Source organism: Gopherus evgoodei, chromosome 4 (assembly GCF_007399415.2).
Source record: "Gopherus evgoodei ecotype Sinaloan lineage chromosome 4, rGopEvg1_v1.p, whole genome shotgun sequence".
Classification (NCBI taxonomy): domain Eukaryota; kingdom Metazoa; phylum Chordata; order Testudines; family Testudinidae; genus Gopherus; species Gopherus evgoodei.
The window spans coordinates 30,736,860-30,762,309 of record NC_044325.1 but is presented as its reverse complement, the minus strand read 5'-3'; the positions used below and the strand labels follow the sequence as shown (position 1 = coordinate 30,762,309).

The 25,450-nt window shown below is 43.7% G+C and overlaps 2 protein-coding genes across 4 annotated transcripts in view; one reads left to right on the top strand and one right to left on the bottom strand.

Moving 5' to 3' along the window:
• Positions 1-12,878, top strand: part of PPP4R4 (protein phosphatase 4 regulatory subunit 4) — a 115,795-nt gene extending 102,917 nt beyond the window's left edge. For all 3 annotated transcript variants that reach the window (XM_030558847.1, XM_030558850.1, XM_030558848.1), the window contains one exon: positions 11,700-12,878. In XM_030558847.1, coding sequence (XP_030414707.1) covers positions 11,700-11,724 — 25 coding nt within the window. In that variant the 3' untranslated portion in view covers positions 11,725-12,878. The remainder of the gene's footprint in view (positions 1-11,699) is intronic.
• A 2,778-nt stretch (positions 12,879-15,656) lies between these two features.
• SERPINA10 (serpin family A member 10) lies at positions 15,657-23,869 on the bottom strand. Its single transcript, XM_030562294.1, has 4 exons — positions 23,161-23,869; positions 20,279-20,552; positions 18,790-18,937; positions 15,657-15,848 (listed from the first exon to the last, which is right to left on the bottom strand). The coding sequence occupies exons 1-4, from the start codon at positions 23,867-23,869 to the stop codon at positions 15,657-15,659; spliced, it is 1,323 nt and encodes a 440-aa protein (XP_030418154.1).
• Positions 23,870-25,450: the final 1,581 nt, after the last annotated feature.

Here is a 25,450-nt window from a genome sequence, read left to right as displayed (position 1 = left end):
TGCCACAGAGTTCCTGTGTGATGCTAGGCATGTCTCTTCAACCACACTTTTCACAGATAGACACTGATTACGTGTTCCTCATTTTCTGGGTGCCTGACTTGAGACTATTGGTATGTCTACACTGTAATTAATAACCCATGGCTTGCCTGTGCCAGCTGACTTAGGCTCGCGGGGTTCTAGCTGCAAGGCTGTTTAATTGCAGTATAGACATCCGGGCTCAGGCTGATGCCTCGGCTCTAGGTCCTGCAAGATGGGAAGGTCCTAGAGCTCAGGCCTGAGCTATAATGTTTATGCTGCAATTAAACAGCCCCTCCCACAAGCCCAAGTCAGCTAGCACAGGCTAGCTGTGGGTGTCTTATTGCAGTGTAGACATATCCTTTTGGGTCTGATTTGAAGAAGTGCTGTATGCTCACTGCTGCAACTGAAATCAATGCTTTGAACATAGAAAATGCTATGTAATGGTAAGTGCTCTGAAAAAATCAGGTCCTAGATGTCTCAACTTGGGCATCCAAAATTAGTGGATACTTTTTACCTTAATCTCTCTGTGCCCCGTCTGTAAAATGAGGAAAACAATGCTCTCTCCTCTCAAAGAGGGGTTGTGAAGATAAATTAATGTTTGAGAAACATTCAGATATTATAATGAAGAGTGCCATAGAAAATCTCATGAGGAAGTTAATAGTTCAATCTTCAGAGCAGGGTTTGAATAGTGTGCAGTAATGAAGGCATGAGGTCACACATTGAACAAGTATAAAATAAACTATTGAATAGCTTCTCCTTAAGTGAGCACCATCCATCCTGTGCACTGAATGAGGCAGGGGAACTATGGAAATAATAGTATGTGATCAAGTAATCAGACTTTCTCTCAATACATATACACAAGGGGGTGCAACTTTTGAGGCAACTCTCTGAGGCAGATGAATATAAGTTTACTGGTAGCATGACCAAAAATGTGAGTGAATCATTTTTATGATTTGTAAATGGAGCCACAATTGTCAAGGGGCTTTCTAATATCCACATGAGGTACTTGGGTGCAGAAATTTGCCTTGGTATTTTTACATTAGCAAATGTATGTTTACAAACTTATGCTGGAGCTCAGGTCCCTCTTGGGCCCACATCAGAAATGAACGTAGAGAAAAATGATCAATCTAGTTCTTGGAATAATTTACACATCTTAAATTAATCTAATTTAAATCCTTATCCAGTTCTCACAGTAGTTAGTAGAAAGATACTCATTAACTTTAGCGTGATTTGATTGGGCCCTTAGGTAGTTTTCAGGCAGTAGAAATTACATGAGTTGATTATTGTGCTAAAGATGCCTCCTCTTGTATCTCTGATGTCTTAATCACAGAAGATATGAGGCTCTGAATTTAAGTATCTTTTGGAGTGTGGAAGAATCCCAAAGAACATCAATTAAATGCTTCAGCCCACAAGAGACCTCTCTTAAGTCAATTTTCAGAGAAAAGCACGTGTAGATCTGATTGTTACTAGCGAATAGACAATATTAGATTATGAGTCATCCTAGAATAGATATTGACATGAATCATAAATGTTAGGACTGGTATAAGAATCCAATCGTATACTATTATGATTAGTTTTATTGTTTTCATATGTGTATTCCCTCATTTTTGAGGATTTTATAAATTTTCTTTTAGCATAAGCATTTTCCTTACTTTAATATAACATGGTAATGGCTTCAAATACAGGAAAGAAAGTAAATATCTGTCTGTGCTCTATAGATGATTCAATAAAAATGGCCTGACAGAAAGACAATTTAAGAAATCTGTTTTACTGTAGTACATGTGAATGCAGATAATGAGAATTTTGCACTCACTTCAGTGGTTTAGAATCAGGCTCCTAAAGAGCAGGAGTGAAATCCTTGCCCATTGAAGTCAATAACAAAGCTCTTATTAATGTCAAAGGGGCCTAGACTTCACCAAAATCTCAGTAACCAGTTTTCAGGCCATAGATATTCGTGTATGAACCCATAATAATATTGGTTTGCATACATAACTTGATATAGTATCTACCATCCTTTCAGAGGAATAACACTGTTTAATGGGTTGAGCACAAGGCTGGGAATCAGGAGCTCCTGACTTCTGCCCCCTTTCTGCCACTGACTTTCTGTATGGCCTTGAGCAGGTAACATAACTTCTTCGAGTGCTTGCTCATATCAATTCCAATTAGGTGTGCGCATGCCGCGTGCACGTTCGTTGGAAGATTTTTACCCTAGCAACACTCAGTGGGTCAGCTGGGTCGCCCCCTAGAGTGGCGCCGGATATATATCCCTGCCGACCCAATGGCCCTTCAGTTCCTTCTTACCTCCCGTGTCAGTCGTTGGAACAGTGGAGCGCGGCTTAACTGATCTCCACTTCCCTAGCTACTCTTAGTTCTCTTGTTATTCTTGTGTATATAGTTGAAATTTCTATAGTTGCAGTTAATTCTTACTTGTTTTTATAACGTTGTTAGTGTATATAGTTAAGAGGGGTTCAGGGATTAGCCCCTTCCCCACACCCGGTGCTGGGGCCCATGCCTAGTTCACCGGGTTTCAAACGGTGCTCGGCCTGTCACAAGTCGATGCCAACAGGAGATCCCTATGACTCCTGCCTTAAGTGCCTCGGGGGAATCCCACCTCGCCAATAAGTGCCGGACCTGCAAGGCCTTCAAGCCGAGGATGAAAAAGGAGCGGGACTTTCGTCTCAAACAGCTCCTGATGGAGGCAGCTCTTACTCCTCCACCCTCGGCACCGAGCACTGGTCAATCCACGGGCAGAAGCGCTTCTTCAGCACCGGTATTGCTAAGGCCTCTCGGCACCAACCATCGCTGGCACCGATGTCGGCTCGGCACCATTCTCTCTCCCCATGGGTGAAGAGACATAAGACTCACGTTGCTTCCGTGCCACCTGCACCGCAGCCAGAGCACCCGGCTAGGTCGGACTGCCCGGCACCTACACCTGCTGCGGCACTGACAACGTTGGCACTGTCGATTCCAGTCCCGCAAGGGCCGTCGAGTCTGGTACCTGAAAGCTCCCCGTCGAGAGCCATGGTCGAGCTCACTGTTCCCTCCACGCCGAAGACATTTTCCACGGTGAGGGAGCTGATCGCGATGACAGAGTCTGCCCTGCCTCAACCCCCGGCACCACCGGTGCGGGTCATACAATCAGTAGGCAAGCCGGCCTTGATGAGATCACCCTCTGTTGGCACCTCAGAGCGGCACCACTCACGATCCCGATCCCACCGGCTTTCTCGGTCCCATCATCGATCGCGGTCCCGACGCCTATTGCAGTCCCAGCACCAATCTCCGTCTCGGCACCGATCACACTCACGGCACCAATCAGCGTCCTGTTCGCCAGCCCGGTACTTTTGGCACTGCTTCAGATCCTGGCACCGCTCCAGGCACTGTGACTCTCGTAGCCACTACAGACGCCGAGCTTCAAGATCCCAGTCGACCTCCCGGCACTGCTCCGGTCATAGGTTCTGATCTCATTCCCGGTACTGGTATGGCTCCCGGTACCGATCCCCCAGTGCTGCACAGAGCGAGATCAATCATAGAGGGAGACTCTTCCCAGGGGTTTTCACCCCTCCTTGGCCATCCTGACATGCATCGGTGTCCTCTCATGCGGACAGTTCCTATGCACAGGACCGTGACTCCAATGTTGTCAAAGAAAACTGCTTCCGGCCATCGGGTAGCAAAGTCCACGAAAGTCAGTACGTATTGCTTTCCTCTGGGCGTCTTTTTTGGGAAAGGACCCAGAATATCCACAGCTACTCGCTGAAATGGGACCTCAATTATGGGGAGTGGCTGGAGAGGGGCCTTGACCTGGTCTTGGGGCTTTCCCACTCTTTGGCATACCTCACAAGACCGGACATACTTGGCAACGTCCTTGCCCATCCCCTCCCAGTGGAAGGACTTCCCCATTCTGTCTTTGGTTCTGTTCACCCCAGCATGGCCATTGGGATGATCATGGGCTAAGCTTAAGAGCTTCCCCCGGTACTTAGTTGGAACCACCAACTGTTTTTGCGGCTGCCATTCTTCCTGGTGTCCACCAGAAAGAATCTCCTTGTATAAAAGTCCTTGGTCTATAACAAACCGGGATCGGTGAGAAGAGCTGAGAGGCGGTGGGGTGCTCCGTGCCACCACCCAAGCTTTCTGAAGGCTGTCATCTGCTTCCTGCTCAGTCTGGAACTGTTCCCTTGAGGCTGGAGACACCAGTTCTTCCTCAGACTGTGGACTTGGACTTGGTCCCTCTGGAAGCGATGTAGGTGATAGGGTTGTTTCTGTTGCTGGTGAACCACTCCCCACTGGTGCACCTGAGGGTATTTCAGGCTCTGGCTGAGCCTTTTGGGTATGGCTGTCTGTTGCTTCTGCCAGTTCTGGCTCGCTGGCGCCTTCTGGCGTTGAGTTTGAAGCTGTGGTTGCAATTGCTGGTGCTGGTAGCTGTTCCAGTTCCGGGCCTGGGACTGGAGGTGCTGTGGCTGTTTCAGTGGTTGGCATGGAATCCTGGTCCACTACCTCTGTCTGGGTCTCTGGTAACACAGACAGGGCGTCTGTGGATGGCTCAGGAACAGAAATGGGTCTGGAAGCTTGCCTGGTTTGGCTACATGTAACCATTCCCACTCGCCTGGCCCGCTTCACCTGGTTGGCCAAGTCTTCCCCCAGTAGCATGGGGATGGAATAATTGTCATAGACTGCAAAAGTCCACATTCCTGACCAGCCTTTGTACTGGACAGGCAGTTCAGCTGTAGGCAAGTCTACAGCTTGTGACATGAAGGGGTAAATTATCACTTGGGCCTTTGGGTTGATGAATTTTGGGTTGAAAAAGGATTGGTGGATAGCTGACACTTGTGCCCCCGTGTCTCTCCATGCAATAACCTCCTTTCCGCCCACTCTCAAAATTTCCCTTCGCTCTAAGGGTATTTGAGAGGCATCTGGGCCTGGGGATCTTTGGTGTGATGGTGGTGTAATGAACTGCACTCGGCTGGCGTTCTTTGAGCAGTTGGCCTTGATATGTCCCAGTTCATTACACTTAAAGCATCTTCCAGCTGTACTGCTTCTGGTTTTCGTGACATTCTGGTTCCTGTTTTCTTGTGGTGGGGTGCCCTCCAGTGTTTATTGTCTGAACTGCAGGTTCTCTGTTGTCTCCTGGGGTCTGCCTAGCAACAGTGCCTTTTTCCCTTTCTTCCTCTAGCTAATCTTTTAAATGAAAAGTAAACCAGAAAAACCACTTTATTTGCATGTGTATTGTGCTGGGTACTTGACTCTCAATCGGAGTGCTATTGTCTGACAAAAGACCCTTAATAGTTCCTTAATGGTTCCTTGCTTAATATGCAAGCTACCGCCAGGAGAGAACAGAAAAAAAAATTTCTCTCTGGTTCCTTTTAAAACCAAACCCTCTCTGCTTAAAAGCCCCTAGCAGAGAAAAGGAAAATATAATATTCCTACTGGCTTCTGGAATCGATCTTATCCCACGGCTGCCACCATGTCATAACATTTTTTCCCAGATCTGGACCTTAGCGTCCAAAATATGGGTGTTAGCATGAAAACCTCCAAGCTTAGTTACCAGCTTGGACCTGGTACTGCTGCCACCAGCTAGGAATTATACAGTGCCTAGCTCACTGTGGTCTCCCCAAAACCTTTCCTGGGGGCCCCCAGACTCAGATGCCTTGAGTCTTACAACAAAGGGAAATAACCCCCCCCCTTGTTTCCTTGTTACTTCCTCCCAGGCTCCCCTCCCTGGACGACCCTAGGAGATTCCCTGCTTCCAGTCCTGGAAACACAAGTACCGAGAGATCTAATCCCTTCCCCTCACCCAGAGGGTATGCAAAGTCAGGCTTAGTAAATCTAACACAAAGAGATTTTCCCCCTGACCTCTTCCTCCCACCAATTCCCTGGTGAACTGCAGACTCAATTCCCTGGAGTCCCCACTAAAGAAAACTCCAACAGGTCTTAAAAAGAAAGCTTTATATAAAAAGAATGAAAAAGACATTAAAAATAGGCTCTGTATAACGGTGACAATATACAGGGTCAATTGCTTAAGAAAAAAAAAATGAATAAACAGCCTTATCCAAAAAGAATACAATTCAAAACACTCCAGCAACTACACACATGTAAATACAAAAGAAAACAATATAAACCTATTGTCTTACTATCCTTGTACTTACAACTTAGAAACAGAAGATTAGAAAGCCAGGAGATAGAAAAATCACTCTCAGAGCCAAGAGGGTCAGACCCAAGACAAAGAATAAAGAACTCACACCCAAAACTTCCCTCCACCCAGATTTGAAAAAAGTCTTGTTTCCTGATTGGTCCTCTGGTCAGGTGTTTGGTTTTCTTTGTTACCCCTTTACAGGTAAAAGAACATTAACCCTTAGCTATCTGTTTATGACAGATATGCCCACCAGCTATCTGTTTATGACCCAGGCCCAAGATCAAGGCCTCCATCAGTGGTCATTTTGGACACCTTGGGCGTACCACCAGGCCCAAGGTGTACCTCCAGTCCCATCTTGCTCTGCTCCATCGGAGCACCGGGTGCTGGAGGTGACTGCCAGCCGCCCCCCTCCTACCAGTACGGAGGAAGCGCCTGTTCAGCCACCAGACTCCCAGATTCCTCAGGAGCCGGAGGTCGTCCAAGAGCAAGAATCCACACAGGACCTGCTTGTCGCTGGCCTCTCCTCTTCCTCCTCTCCTGATGAGGCGGTGACGGGGACATCCTCCACGGGCCCTCCTCCAATTGACCTGAGACATCAGGACCTCCTAAGACGAGTGGCACTCAATATGAATCTCCAGGTAGAGGAGGTGCCGTAAATAGAGGATCCGGTGGTGGATATTCTGTCGGCTGATGCCCCCACAAGAGTGGCATTACCATTCATCCGGATGATCCAGGCCAATGCTGATACCATCTGGCAGTCTCCAGTCTCTATTCCACCCGCTGCCAGGGGAGTTGAGGGCAAGTACATGGTGCCCTCTAAGGGTACGAGTACCTGTACGTCCATCCTCCTCCCTGCTCCCTTGTTGTACAGTCTGTCAATGAGAGGGAACGCCATGGCCAGCAAGCTCCGGCTCCAAAATCGAAGGAGGCTAGGCGCATGGACTTACTGGGCCATAAGGTATACTCTGCAGGGGCCCTCCAACTCCGGGTGGCAAACCAGCAAGCCCGACTTAGCCGCTACAACTGCAACACCTGGGTGGCAGTGGGCAAGTTCATGGAGTTAGTTCCTCAAGACTCCCATCAAGAGTTTTCTGCCCTCTTGGAGGAGGGAAAGAAAGTGGCGAGGACTTCACTCCAGGCCTCGCTGGATGCAGCAGTCTCTGCAGCCAGGACTCTGGCTTCGGGAGTTGCCATGAGATGCATTTCATGGCTTCAAGTGTCAGGCCTCCCGCCGGAACTACAGCATACCATACAAGACTTGCCCTTTGACGGTCGAGGCCTCTTTTCTGAAAAGACTGACCCTAGGCTGCAAAGCCTGAAGGACAACAGGGTTATTATGTGTTCTCTCGGCATGCATACGCTGGTGACTCAGTGCTGGCCTTTCCGCCCCCAGCCTCACCACCCTTAACCTCCGCCTCGACAGAGGCAGGTCTTTGGCAGAAGGCATGGTCCAGCCGGTCGTAGACGGCAGTCAGGACCCCAAGGGGGCCAAAATCAGGGCCCCTCCAAGCCATCTACGGGGCCAAAGCCAAACTTTTGAAGATGCGCACAAGGGCGGCATACCAGTGACTTTCCAGGATCCTTTCCCTCCCTTTTACAACCGCCTCTACTTTTTCCTCCCTGCGTGGTCCCAGCTAACTTCGGATCGTTGGGTCCTGCGCACAGTGGAACTTGGGTACCACCTCCAGTTTGTTTCACTCCCCCCCTTCCCACTCCCCATTCTCGTCCCTCTTCAGGGACCCCTCTCACGAGCAACTCCTCTTACAAGAGGTGCAGACAACTCCTTGCCATGGGAGCCATAGAGGAGGTACCAAAGGACGAAAGGGGCAAGGGGTTCTGCTCCAACTATTTCCTAATCCCCAAGGCGAAGGGAGGTCTCAGACCTATCCTAGACCTGCGAGAACTCAACAAGTTCATGATAAAGTTGAAGTTCCGCATGGTATCCCTGGGAAGCATCATCCCATCCTTGGATCCCGGAGACTGGTATGCTGCCCTTGATATGAAGGATGCTTATTTTCACACCGCCATCTATCCTCCACACAGACGATACCTCCGGTTTGTAGCCAACCGTCAACATTTCCAGTTTACGGTCCTTCTGTTCAGCCTCTCTGCAGCCCCAAGAGTATTCACAAAGTGCATGGCTGAGGTCGCCGCCTCCCTCCACCGCCGTCAGATACATGTTTTTCCGTATCTCGACGGTTGGCTCATTCGAGGACCTCCGAGGCACAAGTCACTCATTATGTGGACATCGTCAAGGACCTATTCATGAGTCTAGGCCTGATGATTAGTACAAAGAAATCCACTCTGGTTCCCACACGGAGGATAGACTTCATTGGGGCCATCCTGGACTCCAATCTCACCAGAGCCTGCTTACCACAGCCTCGGTTTCAGGCGATGGTAACAATTATCCGAGGCCTATAGAACTTCCCAACAACTTCGGCTCGCAGTTGTCTCGGTCTCCTGGGTCACATGGCTGCCTGCATGTTCATGACCAAACACGCCAGGCTACGCCTCCATCCCCTCCAATCTTGGCTCACCTCGGTATACCACGGGCAGAGACACCATAGACATGATAGTCACGATTCCCCCGAGCAGCCTAGGCTCCCTCGACTGGTGGTTGATGCCCTCCCCGGTGTGTGCAGGGATGCCTTTCCATCCACCTCAGCCTTCTATGTCCCTGATGACGGATGCGTCATCTCTCGGCTGGGGTGCTCACCTCGGCCATCTTCGCACTCAAGGCCTTTGGTCATCTCAGGAGCTGGCCTTGCACATCAGTGTCCGAGAGCTGAGAGCTGTCTGCCTTGCGTGCCAGGTGTTTCAACAACATTTGCAAGGCCGTTGTGTCTCAGTGTTCACAGACAATACAACGGCCTTGTGTTACATAAACAAGCAGGGAGGGACACGGTCCTTCCCCCTTTGTCAGGAAGCCATTCAGCTTTGGGACTTCTGTATAGCCCACTCGATAGACCTGGTAGCATCTTTTCTCCCAGGAGTTCGGAGCACTCTGGCGGATCGACTCAGCAGATCCTTCCTGTCCCACAAGTGGTCGATTCATACAGACATTATTCATTCTGTTTTCCGGAAGTGGGGCTTTCCCCGTATAGACCTCTTCGCTTCCCGCGAGAACAGGAAATACCAGATGTTCTGCTCCTTCCAAGGCCTCTCCCTGGGCTCGATCTCGGGTGCTTTCCTGATGCCATGGACAAGCCAACTGCTTTACACCTTTCCACTGTTCCCACTGGTTCACAGGATCCTGATAAAGCTCCGCAGGGACAGAGCTCACTTGATCATGATCGCTCCAGCATGGCCCAGGCAGCACAGGTTCACCATGCTGCTCGACCTGTCGATAGCCAACCCAATTACCCTACCTCTTCACCCAGACCTCATAACTCAGGACCACGGCAGACTTCACCACCCAGACCTGCAGTCCCTTCCCCTCACAGCATGGCTGCTGCGTGGTTAAGCCAATCCAAGTTACGTTGCTCTGCCTCAGTACAACAAGTACTCCTGGGTAGCAGGAAACCTTCCACTTGGTCAATGTATCTGGCCAAGTGGAAGCGTTTCTCCTGCTGGTGCGAAACGCATAATGTTACTTCCACCGAGGTCTCGATCCCCACCATCTTGGACTACCTCTGGTCTCTCAAACAACAGGGCCTAGCGGTATCATCATTGAGGGTGCACTTGGCAGCCATCTCTACCTTCCACCCAGGGGAAAGTGGCCGCTCTGTGTTCTCACATCCTATAATTTCTAGGTTCCTCAAGGGCTTGGACCACCTATACCCCCGAGTACGCCGTCCCGCCCCAACCTGGGACCTCAATCTGGTTCTAACCAGAATTACGTCTGCCCCTTTGGAGCCGTTAGCAACCTGCTCACTACTATACCTGTCCTGGATGACAGCTTTCCTCATAGCCATTACATCGGCCAGATGAGTCTCTGAGCTTAGGACTCTCGCGGTGGACCCACCATATACTGTGTTTCACAGGGACAAGGTGCAGTTGCGACCACACCCAGCTTTCCTCCCTAAAGTGGTATCGGGCCTTTCCTATCAACCAGGATGTCTTCCTTCCGGTCTTCTTCCTGAAGCCAAACTCGTCATGACGGGAACAACAATTGTACTCCCTAGAAGTCTGTAGAGCACTCACATTTTGTATCGAATGGACAAAACCCTTTCGTAAAACGCCCCAACTCTTCATCGCGGTGGCAGACAGAATGAAGGGCCTACCTGTCTCCTCCCAGAGGATCTCATTTTGGGTGATGGCGTGCATCTGTACTTGTTATGACTTGGCTCATGTCCCCTTGAGCCACCTCACCGCACATTCTACCAGGGCTCAGGCTTCATCTGCTGCCTTCCTGGCTCATGTGCCCATCCAGGAGATATGTCGCGCAGCTACCTGGTCCTCCGTCCACACCTTTGCCTCACATTACGCTCTGGTTCAACAATCCAGAGATGATGCAGCCTTTGGCTCAGCAGTTCTGCATTCTGCAACATCTCACTCCAACTCCACCACCTAGGTAAGGCTTGGGAATCACCTAATTGGAATTAGTATGAGCAAACACTCGAAGAAGAAAAGATGGTTACTCATCTTTGTAGCTGTTGTTCTTTGAGATGTGTTGCTCATATCAATTCCAAACCCACCCTCCTTCCCCTCTGTCAGAATAACCGGCAAGAAGGAACTGAAAGGCCGTTGGGTCGGCAGGGGTATATATCCGGTGCCATGGTGGCGCCACTCTCGGGGGCGACCCAGCCAACCCACCGAGTATTGCTAGGGTAAAAATCTTCCGACGAACGTGCACGCGGCGCGCGCACACCTAATTGGAATGGATATGAGCAACACATCTCGAAGAACAACAGTTACAAAGGTGAGTAACTGTCTTTTTCTAATTAATGTTATCCTACTCCCATTTGTAGTTAATGGCAGTATTAAAATCAATGGCAATCAGAGTTGGTTTGGGTCCTGTTTCCCCTCTAATGAAATGGGGTAAGTGAATATGTTGGTGTCTATATATTAGAATGTCCTAAATATATCTTTGATAGAGAGAAATGCATTTTGATATGATGGGGTACCAAGAATCAGTGCTTGCACAGAGCTCTGAAATTAAATGTTGCTCTTCCAAAGATCTCTGTGCTTTATATGTATTGATGAATTGAGCCTCACAACACTTTTATGAAGTTGGCAAGTAGTATTTTACAGATGAGTAAACAAAGGAACTGATAAGTTGTGACTTGCCCGATTCACATGTTGAAATCAGTGGCAGAACCAGAAATAAAACCCGGGAGATCTTTAACCACTAGCTATATCATTCCCTAGGTGTGTTACAAATTTTACCAACCTAACTTAAGCCTTCTGGAGCAGACTTACTTAAAAAGTACTCCCTCACTATGAAATATATCCTAAATTATGAGTAAATTGACTTTTTTTTGTAAGATGTGTTTCCAAGTAGCTCCTGCTTATCAGATATGCATCATATAATGGCACTTTAGTATGAAGATGTTACCGAATGCTTGAATGTATCAACAATAATTTTTACATATGTTTCTTCTTTTGTATAAAGAAAAAACAGAAAATCAAACTCTTAGATCATCAGACAGAAAAGGAAGCACACCAAAGACTGCTGGAGGCAAAGTGATTTTGTGATAACAAAGGTTGGAGCTACAGCTGGGGAATCTGATGACTGGACAGGAGAGACTTAGTGCATCTTGCAGTGTTAAAACCTATCTTTTAAGCAAATTCCTAAGTTGTAAAATAACTCCGTATAAATAATGTAATGGTTGCAGAATTCCAATGTCGTAGTGAAGTGTTAATGAAATGTAACTTTAGCTATGTGCTTTAACTGCTGCAGCTAAAGAGATAGGGTTTTTGTTCTTCAATTATGCCTCTGTAGTTCAGATTCTTGGATTTAGGATGCAAGTGTCCTACTTAAATGTACTTATTTAGGGTTTTAGCCGTTCCTGACATCCATTTGTTATGGAAGAAAAAAATAGCTGAAATTGTTCTGTATATAGGATTAACCGAGAAATTAATTTCACCTTTTAAGGACTCTTCAAACTCAGTTTAAAATAAAATCCAGAAGTACCACTAAGAAGCTGTCTTGAAGCATAAACTGAAATAAGATTGTGCTATGAATTGGGATGTGGTATCACTACAAGCACTAACTCAAGTTTATACAAATCCTTTACAAGTTTTCCAAAAATGTTAAGAGCAAATACCTCCAAACAATATCAGAATTATTTCTTTTGTTTCATAGGACAATTTTGTTGTATAAATACATTGTTTCATTTTTAGTATTTCAGATTGTATTTTCTCTTTACCTAATAATTTTAAAATGATGAATCTAGTTTTTAATTAACTTTTATTCCAAGCTATCATGCTTTAGCTTTGTCAACATTTGTTTGTATTAATGTTTCTATCAAAATTTGCCTGTGAAAAACATGCAGTTCTATTTAAAAACTTCTATTTATGCCAATACTTGAGAGATATTGTATGAAGCTATTGTCAGCTTCTCTATTTCAAAATGCAATCAGCATAACTATATTGATATCAGAAAATATCTGTTTTTTAAATCTATTGGTGTATGATAAAGATGATCTAATTTGTGAATGCATGTGTGTGTGGTTAGTTTTTACCATGTGAAATAATGAATGATTAATTTACTCAAAATAAAACTTAGGATAATGCAGTACTTGCATGTTTCTGGAAAAAAGAGTTATTTTTTGCAATGTTTATTTTATAATTGAAGAGAAATAAAAGCATTTAACGATAGAAGTTATTTATTTTAAATGACACTGAAGTCAGTTTTATTGCTCTACAGTGAAGATGTGCATTAGCAGCTTGCAATGTGTTGTCATGTAATGTCTAGATTCATTAGCTCCTCGTAGTATATTTGAATTTTAGTGAACCTAGTCACTTTTTTTTTTAAATTCACTGGCATTGTTTGGACTCTGTGGACATAAAGTATGGTGGGGCGTCAGCTGGAGTCCTGTGTCAAGTTGTGGGCACCAAACCTTAGGAAAGATGTGGACAAACGAGGGAGAATTCAGAGGAGAGCAACAAAAACAATAAAAGGTTTAGAAAACCTGACCTGTGAGGAAAGGTTAAAAAAAGTGGACATAGTTAGTCTTGAGAAAAGAAGACTGAGGGGGCACTGGATATGAACTCAAATATATTAAGGGCTGTTATAAAGAGGACTGTGATAATTGTTCTCCATATCCATTGAAGTAAGACAGGAAGTAATGGTTTTAATCTGCAGCAAAGGGACATTTGGTTAGAGATTAGGAAAACTTTCTAACTATAAGGATAGTTAGGCACCGGAATCAGTTTCCAAGTGACGTTGTGGAATCCCCATCACTGGAGGTTTTAAGAATATGTTGGACAAACACACATTAGGGATGGTCCAGTTTTACTTGATTCTGCCCCAGTGCAGAGGGCTGGACTTGATGACTTGTCGAGGTCCAATCCAGCCCTACATTTCTTTGCTCTATGATTGGTTCAAGTCTGCAGTATTTGTTCTGATGTCTGAATTAGGCTCTTGTAAATTACATATCCTTTTTGAAAAGTCTGTTCTGAGTTTTCCACTCTGATCAACATTGTGGTAGTGGTAACAACAACACAAACATCACGAAGCAATATCAGAAGATGGTTGAGCCATGATTATTATGTGGCTTTCCCTGACTGGTGGCTATGTTCTTCCCTCTCTCCTTTCATCGACATTGCTGCTCTTTGGCAGGAAGATAGTGTTTTCCCTCTATGTCTCTCCCCTTCACCATCCCCTCTTCCTGGCCTTGTGTATCCACCTGTCTGTGTCTGCCTGCCTGTCTGTGGATGAATCTGTCTGTTTACATCTGTGTAGGTACTTTTATGGCTCCCTTCATCATAGTAGCTGAGTAATCTTGGAAACGCCTCAGTTGTACTTCGGGCAGCTTTCCGGAAGACCACATGAAGTAGAAGAAGAGTTCCACTTGGATCTGTTAACTTCATGAGAGCTCTATGAAGCAATCCTAAGAGCCATATATGGCTCTACGCACACACAGGTAGGGTGTAATTATATAACTAAAATGTACTAGTTGAAGGTGAGATACTGCTGTCCTTTCTTCCTTGACTAATCCCATTGAAATCACTGGGCTTCTTGTTTTGCATTGAGCCCTCAGAAATACACATTTTAAAACGTCTTTTCCTTTCACTATTTCAGTATCTCTAGTCTGTGAATGGAGTTATTGTCCCTTACTGAAGCTTGCTGTCTCTTACTACAGGCAGCAATCTAACTTGTTTACTAGTTATGTAGAAGACTTTTAGATTAATCAATTTATAATGTGCACATTACCATAGTTTCTAGGTGATACAATATGGCAATGTACTTCAGCAGGGACTCAGTTTTGGTGGTGCAGCACAGAGCTGAAAGAGTCAACTTTCCCAGCTGTTGTTGAAGTTATCTTTTGGAAATATTGTATTGCTTGTAAGAAGGCCAGTTTAATGTGCTTTTATTAGACTACTTATGTGTGCCCTGAGAAGCTAAGATGCATTTGATAAAACTGAATAAGCTCACTGAACTGAAAACCCCGATGTAACCTTAATTATAGGCTTGCTATTTCTCCACCATAAGAAGTAAATACAGTTCTCAAGAACAGTGCCTATAGAGCCAATGCTTAAAATTTGACCCTGCTCCCAGTGAAGTAAATGGCAAAATTTCCACTGATGACCGTGGGAGCAGGCCCTTAATTCTTCTCATTGCAGTAGAGATTATTGTTAGAAAGTAGGCCAAACTGCAGTGTTTAGATGTGAACTTTCTAAATGTTTTGGGATGTTTGGATCCAAGGTTTCCGTTCAGGTTTATCTCTAAATAAAATATATCTGAATTCTATCATGAAAATGTTGAATTTGGGACTTTCAAGTTCATGCTTTTGCGACTTTTAATGATGGTAGCTCTAGAAGATGTTATTTTGGAGATGATAGTATAGCCTATTGGAGCATAAGTAAATATTGTCCGCATTTTTAAAATACACTTTAAATTTTTTGTTTACATTTTGATGATTTTTCTGTAAGAAACTATTTTTTCTGTGAATGTGAAATGTGCAAAATGGTGGTTCTGTTGTACAATGGGGAATTAAACACAAAATTAAACAGAAATTAGCATCTTCTAACTCAAACATTTTATTGAATTTGCACATATGCAGAAATATCTAGTTTAACTCGAGTAAAATATTTGAACTGATTCTTATAGTATACAATAGGTAATCTTAAGCCTGCCGTTACATGGCTGTCAGAAGGTGTAGTTTAGGAAATATATAAAATAACATGCAGCTTTTGAACAAATCTCTATTTTGTCACAATTATTGCCTCAACTAGATAATCTTGCCGCTTGGGCATTAACAAAAATAATTTAGTAGGACATGCTGATGATTTGAGATATGAAATGAATCTGTTTTCATATCTAGCAAGTTTTCAGTTCTAACTAATGCAGTGTAATAGTTTCAAGAAAATAAAAAAAACTTATACTAGAAACTATGTTCTTCATTTACAGTTCTGTAGGATTAACCACTCTTCCCATGAACAGCAATGTTTTGAAAGTTTCTTCATAAATCATAAAGAGGAATGGCCGGTTCACTTTAATGGTAGGAGGCATTGAGTATGCAGTAATTTCTGATCCACTAACAGCTGCTGCTTCAGTTCCTTTCTCATCCACTTCAATTACTGCTCTTTGGATAATCTAATAACACAAAGAGAACAATAGTATAAACACCAAAAATGAGACTTATGTGGAGAACGGTGGTCAAAGTTCCAAACGCCTAATGTGTGGCAGGCCTCTGTCATACAGACCCAGGGATTGAGGGTCATAGTGAGGTTCTGATCTTGCAGTTGATGGCTGCACTCACGCAGAGCCTCATTGGCTCCAGTGTGATTGCACAGCTGCCATAGTCCATCTGAACACTATCAGTTGCAGGATCAGAGCCTTAGAAGCTTCCTCGATACATTTCTAGAAACAGTTATACAATTTCTGTATGCATAATTTGGCAGGGTAACTTTCTTATAAAAAAAAATGAAGGCTGAACATTTGATCTTCAAGCCTCTTTTCCTAGCCACTCTTTTCCATAACCCAAATCCATGCATAGCCCAGATTGGCCAGATCACAAAATCTGTTTTACAGTCTTCAGATTTAGCTAACAATGTATAGAATGAGCCTTCAGTTCCTACTTCTGCTGACCCTACATCCTACGTTTCATGATTAAATACACAGGCAAATGTCTATTAGTGGTTCCGGGTGTTTGTTTCTTTAATTAGCTTGTTAAGTATAGTTAGTCACAAATATTGAAAGGCTTTACTTGCTTAAATATTGTGCATTCTGAAAGTGTTTATAAAATCATAGAAACATAGGACCCGAAGGGAGATCAAAAGTCACCAAGAAGTCATTTAGTGCATTCCTCCATGCTGAAGTACAATTAAGTATACCTAGACCATCCCCGACAGGTATTTGTCTAACCTGTTCTCAAAAACTGCCAATGGCGGATATTCCACAACTTCCCTTTTTAACCTGTTTCAGTCCTTAACTATCCTTATAGTTAACAAGTTTTTCCTCGACTCCCACCAAAATCACTGGGAATTAAGGACACTCAATACACTGCAGGGTCTGATCCTTTCCCCTTTATTTCTGTAGTGTATGCATCTAGCTAAGTCCTCAGTTCTTAAGCCCGTGTCTGCACACTTCATGGTTAGTTTACGGTCTAGGACATAAAGACAATTGAAGGTGTTAACGTCACCAATATCAAACTCTGATGACTGTGTTCAAGTCCTAAATCCGTTTATGAACTAATGTAACTCGCATAGTAACATTTAGTAATACTGCAATGGCCCTATGCCAGCTGGCGCATTAATTGCTTTTAAAATCAGTTAACAGATGCTATTAAAATTAGATTGTTTTATAATAAAATTATTAACCAACTAATTCTGGATTATACAATTTCTCCTGGTATCTGCGCAATGGGAAGAGTATGCTGCAGATTCTCAATTTGATTTACACACATTAAATGTCTGCTCTTTTATCTTCTGTATTTTTATCTTCTGTATTATATGAAATAACCTTTTGATTAAGGCCAGTGTACAAAGCTATCATAGTTTAAATACTTTTACATTTATATATTTGACAAGGCAACTACTATGCCGTTTAAAAGGGTGCAACATATGAGAACCACAGTGGTTTATTTGGTATGGAATGGGGTAGGGCCAGGGCTGGCTCTAGCCATTTCGCCGCCCCAAGCACGGCGGCACGCCGCAGGGGGCGTTCTGCCACTCACCGGTCCTGCAGCTCTGGTGGACCTCCCGCAGGCGTCCCTGCAGAGGGTCCGTGGGTCCCGTGGCTCCGGTGGAGCATCCGCTGGCACGCCTGCAGGAGGTCCACGGGAGCCGCGGGACCAGCGGACCCTCTGCAGGGACACCTGCGGGAGGTCCACCATAGCTGCAGGACCAGTGGACCCTCTGCAGGCACACTGGAGGTCCACCGGAGCCACCTGCCACCCTCTCGGCAATCGGCAGAGCACCCCCCACGACATGCCGCCCCAAGCACGCGGCTTGGCGCGCTATGGCCTGGAGCCGGCCCTGGGTAGGGCTATGTTCATGTTTTGTCCTTTTTGGCATGTCTCTTACAGCTGGATGGTGCTGGATTATGGTGGTTCTCTGCACAGATGTACAGAAGAGGTGGGGGAAGTCTCAACCAGAGCTGGGCAAATAATAGACTTGTCAGTTTGCTAGCAATTCCAAAAAATAAAAAGGAAAAAACCTGTTTTGGATCAACTTGAGAATGAAAATTTGGTGAGGCACAAAGCCAAAAGAAAATTTTGTTTTGGGTCTAAACAACCCTTTTTTCAATTTTCACCATTTTTAAAAGCTTCTGAGTCTTTAGTACCATTACAGGAAATTTTGAAACTAAAAATTGTTTTGAACTGAAAAACATAAACGCTTTCTTTTGAAAATGATGAAGCAAACTGTTTTGATATTTTTCTGATTATTTTTAACTAGAACAATTTGGTGGAGTTGACACAAATTTGTGAAAGTTTTAGTGTCACCAAATCTGTACATTTTGCTGAAAAAATGTTTAATGTAAAAGATGATGCCCAGCTATACTCCAAACTTCCGTTTCCCACTGCTTTCCCCTGCAGATTTGTGCAAGAGAAGTCAAAATGTGGCTCTTAATCAGGGCCAGTTCCAGAGTTTTTCCCGCCCCAAGCAGCAAAAAGTAAAAAAAGAAAAAAATCCGCAATTGCGATCTGCGGCACTACCGCCACCACTTCAGTCTTCGGCAGCTGGTCCTTCGCTCCGAGAGGGAGTGAGGGACCCACCGCTGAATTGCCCGCCGAAGAGCCGGCCATGCTGCCCCTCTCCGTTGGCCGCCCCAAGCACTTGCTTGCTGCTCTGGTGCCTGGAGCCAGCCCTGCTCTTAATGGAGTGAGAGTAAGGCATCCTGGGTTCTATTCCTGGCTCTGTTCTGAGACCTTCAGCAAGTCACCTGATCTTTTCTAAGCACTTTGAAGCAGGAACTGTTTCTCACAATGTATTTGTACAATATGTAGCACAACCAGGTCCTGATTTTGGCTGGGCCCTCTAGGCACTAATACAATACAAAAAATAAATAACAAGGAGCAGCTTGTAAGTCTTACCTTTGATACTTTTACAAATCTTTGATCTGTAAGTTGACTCAGGTCTGCCTTCCTTGTGAACAGGTTTTGAATTCTCAGAGCATGAAGCAGTTCATGCATCTGGTATTTCTGGTCTAATTTGAACTTTGGGAAGAAAATGTCCATTTTTCTGTAACAAACATAAATACTGGTAATATAGTGAAAAAACTGAAAAAGTCCTAATTTTGGAACAAGAAAAATGTCCTTATCACAGGCTTGATTTTTCTCCATGAATTTTGCTTGTCTCATTATCCTAGAATATACTTAGTAATTATTATTAGAAGGGTCATTCAGTAATATTTTGCACTTCATTAACCTTTCATCAGAGGATCTAAAAATGTTCTATAAAAAGTAGTGCAACTTCCTCACTTGTGTGATGCAGAGCTGGGGTAGCCATGTTGCTCCCAGGATACGAGAGACACAGGGTGGTTAAGGTAATATCTTATTGGGCCGACTTCTGTTGGTGGGAGAGACAAGCTTTTGAGATACACGGAGCTCTTCTTTCGGTCTCAAGCACTTGGAGGTAAACATGGGACTCAAACTGACCTTTTCAGGGGGAGGGAAGTTCTGTTTGAGTCCCATGTTTGCCTCCAAGTGCTTGATACCTGAAGAAGAGCTCTGTGAAGCTCTTAAAAGCTTGTCTCTCTCACCAACAGGACTTGGTCCGGTAAAAGATATTACCTCACCCACCTTGTCTCTCACTTGTATGAGGCAGACAAGAGATATATAATGGTCACTTCAACTAATATTGAAATGCAACCAGCTCTGGGATCGAATTCAGCAGCGCACAACATGCTACACAACAGTTTAGGGCAGGAAGTGAAGAATAGTTGAAATGTAGGGGAATCTAGCTAGGCAGAATGTAAATCCCTGCGTAACAACTTGGGAAAGACAGCAGGGCTAATTCTTTTTCTCTTATGAAAAATGTCAGGGCCACAAGGGGTCAGAACCTCTAGTTTCCTGCAGCACAGTATCCCCACTTCTATGATGAGACATTGATTAATTCAATCTTGAACCAGGAGAAAGTGTGTCACCTACTTAATCACATTTCATATGAAGAGATTAATTTATTTTTACATTTTTATAGCTCAACCTATTTAATATATTTGTATTTATGCTTCATTGCCCAAGTAGGAAATCCCCTCATGAGTAAGCTGCACACACTGGTTATCCAGGCTGGAAGTGCCAAACTGAAGACCACAGTTATGGCCTAGTCTTTGGGCTTGGAAAGGCTGGACTGTGCTTTGTGAGATGTACATTTCTTAGTGGTATAGAGGAGATAAGTTAGTTTTAAATGAAGGCTTCAGGTGAGAGCCCTACAACACTCTTATGCACAAAGGTTCTGTTTTGGGGGATGTGGAAAGACTCCAGGATGCCACTCCACAGAGAAACCAGCACATAAGTGGGTTTCTTTTACCTCAGTAAATACGAAATATGTTAGTATCATCAGGATGTCAGTGTGAAGCTATACCTGGTCTTCATGTTTCTAAGCCACGATTCCACAAGCTCTGCTGTTATGTGGTCTTCAAGTGAAGCGTAATCTCCCTCCTTTTCCGGCATGGCAATAAGCATATGTGCACTCCCTCTGTAGGGAAGTTTTAGCACAATGCATCCTAAGTTCTTATCTGAAGTTGAGGCAACCTTGTCTGATTTAAACATCATGGGAACCTGTATGTTCCTATACTTGTCTATATGGAAAGTATCCAGTTCTGTGAACCTTGTATTAAATGGTTGCAGCCATTTGCCTTAGAAAAGAAAGAAAGAAAATAATTATTCACACTCACACTTTCTCATGGTAACAGTTCTGATGTTCTTAAAAATATTGTCCAGTTGTATCCATTGCTATACAGTCATGTAGGATTTGGGGCCCTTTGTGCATAGGATGGCTAGATGACAACTATGATATCTTTAGCCTACATACTTCAAAACTTTTTACAGCAAAGGAGGACAAAACCACACAAAATAGACCTAGGTTAAGGAGGTATTTTCCTCATTGTCCCTTTGTCCAGGTGGTCAATTACCCCCAGGCTCCAAACTACTAAATATTCCTTTATTTTACTGAGTACCATATAATCATCCATTTTTTGCAGAAATGCTACTTGACTCTGCCACCTCCACTAGAAGTCTGTTCCACCTATTCAGTACTCTCTTTTAAAAGTGATTCCTCCATACATGGAGTATCAACAGTAGGCTGCCTCCCTTGTGAGTGCTATGACCGGACACCATATATGTTGATGATACTAAGGCTTGCATTTCCTTTCTACCATTTCCTTTCCATTTCTTTCCTATCTCAATTTCTGGCAGAGAAACGGATCTGGATGAAATCCAGCTGGGATGGGTTCAGTCAAAATAAGACACAAGTGATGCCTGTTGATAAAAGATGGCTGATTATTGATGGGGAATTGGAAGAAGTCATGAAGGCATCTGCAGGCTTATATTTTAGAGGTTGTCAATCTGAGTCTTATTTGGAGTCATCTCTACTCACATGTTCTTTCACCTTTATACTTGAAAAAATATTTTCTTTTCAAAAGGCAGAGCTTATCATGATTATGGGCGACGGGATGGATCACTTGATGATTACCTGTTCTGTTCATTCCTTCTGGGGCACCTGGCATTGGCTACTTTGGAAGACAGGATACTGGGCTACCTGGACCTTTAGTCTGACCCAGTATGGCCATTCTTTTATTCTTATGGTCATGATTTTGTTACCTCAAGGCTAGACTACTACACGATTCTCTACTTGGGATTAGCTTTGTTGTCCATGTGGAAGCATTGGCTGCCGTAAACAGTACTTGTCTCATAGATATATTATACCTATGTGCCATGCTCTGCACTGGTTAATTAACTTAAAGAATTTAATTCATGGTGCTGAATTTGCTACTGCTAGAAAGCAATCAAAGCCTGACCTTGCCATTTTTGGAGTCTGGTGTAAATCATAGCACTTTTTCAGGCTTTCTCGCCACTGCATTTCTTTTAGTAACAGGTTGCTTCTAACCATCTTTTCCCAAAACTCAATGTCCCAGTGTTGTTACTCTGTCTAGGTTTTTTTAATATCTCACTCATTAGTAAATTATCAGGGTATCTCTACTCACATGTAAGTCTAGCCAATCCACTTATTATCTCTGTGTCTTGGGTGGGCTGCATTACATCTTAACTAGCATTCTTCTTCAAATAAAGGAAACAGAATTACACACCAGACTCAGACTACGTCCCAATGAGTGCTACTAAGCTGTCAGTACAATAACATTGAACTCTTGGGAAATCTCCTTTTACCCTATTTTACTGCTGCTGCTCAGCTGTTCCCTCATCTCAAGGAAAATATGCCTTGCTCTGAGCTATTGGAAGATGAGCTCCCATACCAGGCAGCAGAAATCTCTGAACTTCCACCATGGAACATTCTGTTTGGTCTTCTTTGTTTTGTTTTACTTTTAAGTTTGCATCTGTTTTCTTTCTTCAGAAGGAGAGAACTCCCTGTATGCTGCTGTCCTAGAGAGAGAGTGTACACTGAGCCAGAGGCTTTTCATTCACTCTCATGATCCTGGGACCACTAAGTACAGCACTTGTCCCCTGGCACAAGTGAGAGTTAAATAGTTTCTCATGACCCAAAGTGGCTGAAACTACTCCTGCGGATTGGGACAGCATAGAGACATTATACTGGCCACACCTCCTTTTCTCTGTCCATGTCACTGAAAACAGCACCAGATCCAAGGCCCAACTAAATCTAGAAACCTCCCTTTGGCATTGTCCCAACTGGCTATTTATATGTCAATTATATTTCTGATTGGCAGGGAACCCAGGGATTAAAGCGAGGTTGAACAACCTTCTTGGCCCTCAAGATGGACCCTTCAGAGAAGGGTTATGACAAGTTAACATGGTACTGAGAGGAAGTTTTCACTGCTTCTGTCTGTGTTCTAACTGTTCTGAGAATGGAGCTCTGCAGCATTCAAGGCCCTTCTCAGTACCATTCAAATCATTTACAGTTTAAAAAAATTAATTAAAAAAATGAAATCTAATGGGAGACAATGGGGAAATACTGTATCTTTGAAAATGCTTTTCCCCAAAGGAGAAGCTCCCAGCCACAATCACTGTATCTGAATTACTAACTCAAGTATAATAGGTATATGACATATGTACAGATCCAGTTTGTAGTGAACTCAGTAGCATCGACAGGTTCACTTGACTTGCCTGATGCACAAATGTTCTGCATCATATCTTGAGCTCAGTTACAAATCTAGAGTAGCAACATTTATCCTAGTCAAGTTTTTCTGGAGCTTCACTAAAGTAACTGAGAACAGAGTCTTGCCTGTTGTCTTTTTATAAATGATGGTCTTACAGTATAAAATCAATAGTTACCTTTAAAGAGAACGTAATCCACGAAAACCAGTTTAGCATGCTGGTCAAGTTCTTCAAAAAGCTTTGGGATTTTTCCTTTGGTCTTCTTGTTAATATTCTGATTTATGACATTTTTTGCGTGGGTGGAATTGTGAAAATCCACACTTAAGAATTCCATATCAAAGTACTGCTTGGATAGATTAAGGAAAGGCTCCTTGAGTCTGAAATTTTTTTGAATAAAAGAAAAACTACCTCTCTGCAGAACAAGCTCTTCATTCGCTGTGATGTTCTTATTCAATTGTTTAAACAAAGCTGGCAACGGATGAAAATTCTCTTTGTCCTGAAAAAGATGGAGGTTTGTACCACGAGCGATTTGCTTGTAGGTTTCCCCTTCAGCCGCGAGCATGAAGACAGCCATCACAAATGACACAGAGAGCGGGGAGAAGAACACGTTATTGTCATGCTTCAGTGATATTTTCCTGTAGAGATTGAATCCAAAATCCATGTTCTTTTCAGTGAGGTTGTAAAGAGTGAACTCTAGAGGGACTTGCTTGGCAAATGACTCTGCCGTGCTTCTATGCAGAAGTTGATCTGTAGTGCTATATGCAATCTCCTGATTCGGCAAGCAACTCTTCTCTTCATCTTTCTTTTGATTTCCAGGCTTGCCAAGAGATGTGCTTAATTCAGTGCACACTTCACATAAGAGAAGAAGGCAAATCCCTGCTTTCATTTTGGAGTCCAGTAGTGAGCTTCTTTCTAGTCAAGAAAGTGAAAAGAAACAATAAAGTCAGTGACAATTTTTCTTTTTTTAATTGAAAATACTTTGCTTCTGGGTTCCAGATGAAGAGGTCATGGATATAGCCAAATGGTTTCAAGTTTCTTCCACCATGTAATTCTCACCAATCCCCCCTACCTCCAAGTTACACACCAACAATGTAAAGTTTGAATGGCCAATGACCAAATTAAAAGTCAAAGTGAAAGTAATGGAAAGAAAAGTCTCCATTCTTTCAAAATGGGTGCAAAAGAGATGTCATGACCTTTAGCAAGGGGCTCACTTCATATGCTAAACAGTTCATGAAAGTTCTTCACTAATCTTCCTATGTTAAATTGAAGCCTGTCTTAAAAGAGTAGGTCCAAATTTTCAGATGAGGCACATTCATCTCCACCTGAAGTCAATGAGAGCTACCTATTTTTAATGTGATGAATACAAATGTAGAGAGAGAAATACCTTCTTGACAATGAAAAGGCCAGTATGTGTAATATGCAGTGTGTATAAAAATACCAGCGTTGAATTTCTGCACAATGTATACTAAAAAAGTCAAACTGTAACACTAGTTCTGAGTCCCATAAATGAGAAACTCTGAGAGTTGACCATACTTAAAAAAAATGTGATTGGGAGAATTCAAAAGTTCTATATTTCAAATTGCTTTAGAATCCTTTGAAAAATTACTAGAGGTTTTGCTGAATAACTTGGACCTTCTTTTCTAGGGAAAATTAGCCTGAATGACATGTCAGTGTTTTTTCCAATTACATAGAAACTTTCAGTTAGGAGAAAAGCAAAACATGAATAATAAATTTTGAAAGGACCAGTGGTCCTGGGCCTGATTTTCCTCTGATTGTTTAAACCCATGTAAACCAGGAGTAACTCTACTGAAGCCAAAGGAATGATGATTTTGCAAGACTGGTATAAGGCAGAGGAGGATCACACCCCATGCCTCTTTTACTTTTTAATTCAGCCTTGCAAGCTTGCGAAAATGAACTTTTTTGTTTTAGAGACAGGATGGCAATAGCAGAAGAAGGAATTAAATATTAATGACCCTTACAGACACACATCCCTACATCCATCTGGAAGATAACAGATGACTTATTGTTACCATGGAACCAGCGCCAGCTATTTTGTTCAGTAAGGGTACTCTTTCCAGCTGTGAGTACTGACTGTGTTGTGGAACGGCTCTGTCCTAAGAAAACCCCACAGTGAGGATGGGAAATGACAGGTACTCCAGATTTTCATGGTCTCTGTAATAACGCCCCCTCCCTCGTTGAATAGTCGCTCTGAATATTGAGCACCTGGCTGGTGGACAGCAGGGATTCAAATGCTTTCTTGGCAAGAGCGAGGTAGCTTGATGTCTTTGTTTTCTAATATTTGAATAGGCTTCTTGTGAACTTCAGATGTGGTTCACCTTTAACAGCAGCTCCCTCATTGCAGAATGAGATTGCTCTTATGTTCATGGATTTGTGTGGAAGCAATAGATGAACTAGTCCTAAAACATAAAGGAGTGTGCAGTTATGAACCTTGGAGTAACAGGACTGC

Coding starts and splice junctions, on each gene's coding strand:
- SERPINA10 (XM_030562294.1), bottom strand. CDS start 23,869: ATGAAAGCAGGGATTTGCCTTCTTCTCTTATGTGAAGTGTGCACTGAA. Junction 20,553..23,160: donor GGATTACGTTCTCTTTAAAG/GTAACTATTGAT, acceptor TTCTTTTCTAAG/GCAAATGGCTGCAACCATTT. Junction 15,849..18,789: donor GATTTGTAAAAGTATCAAAG/GTAAGACTTACA, acceptor TTGTGTTATTAG/ATTATCCAAAGAGCAGTAAT.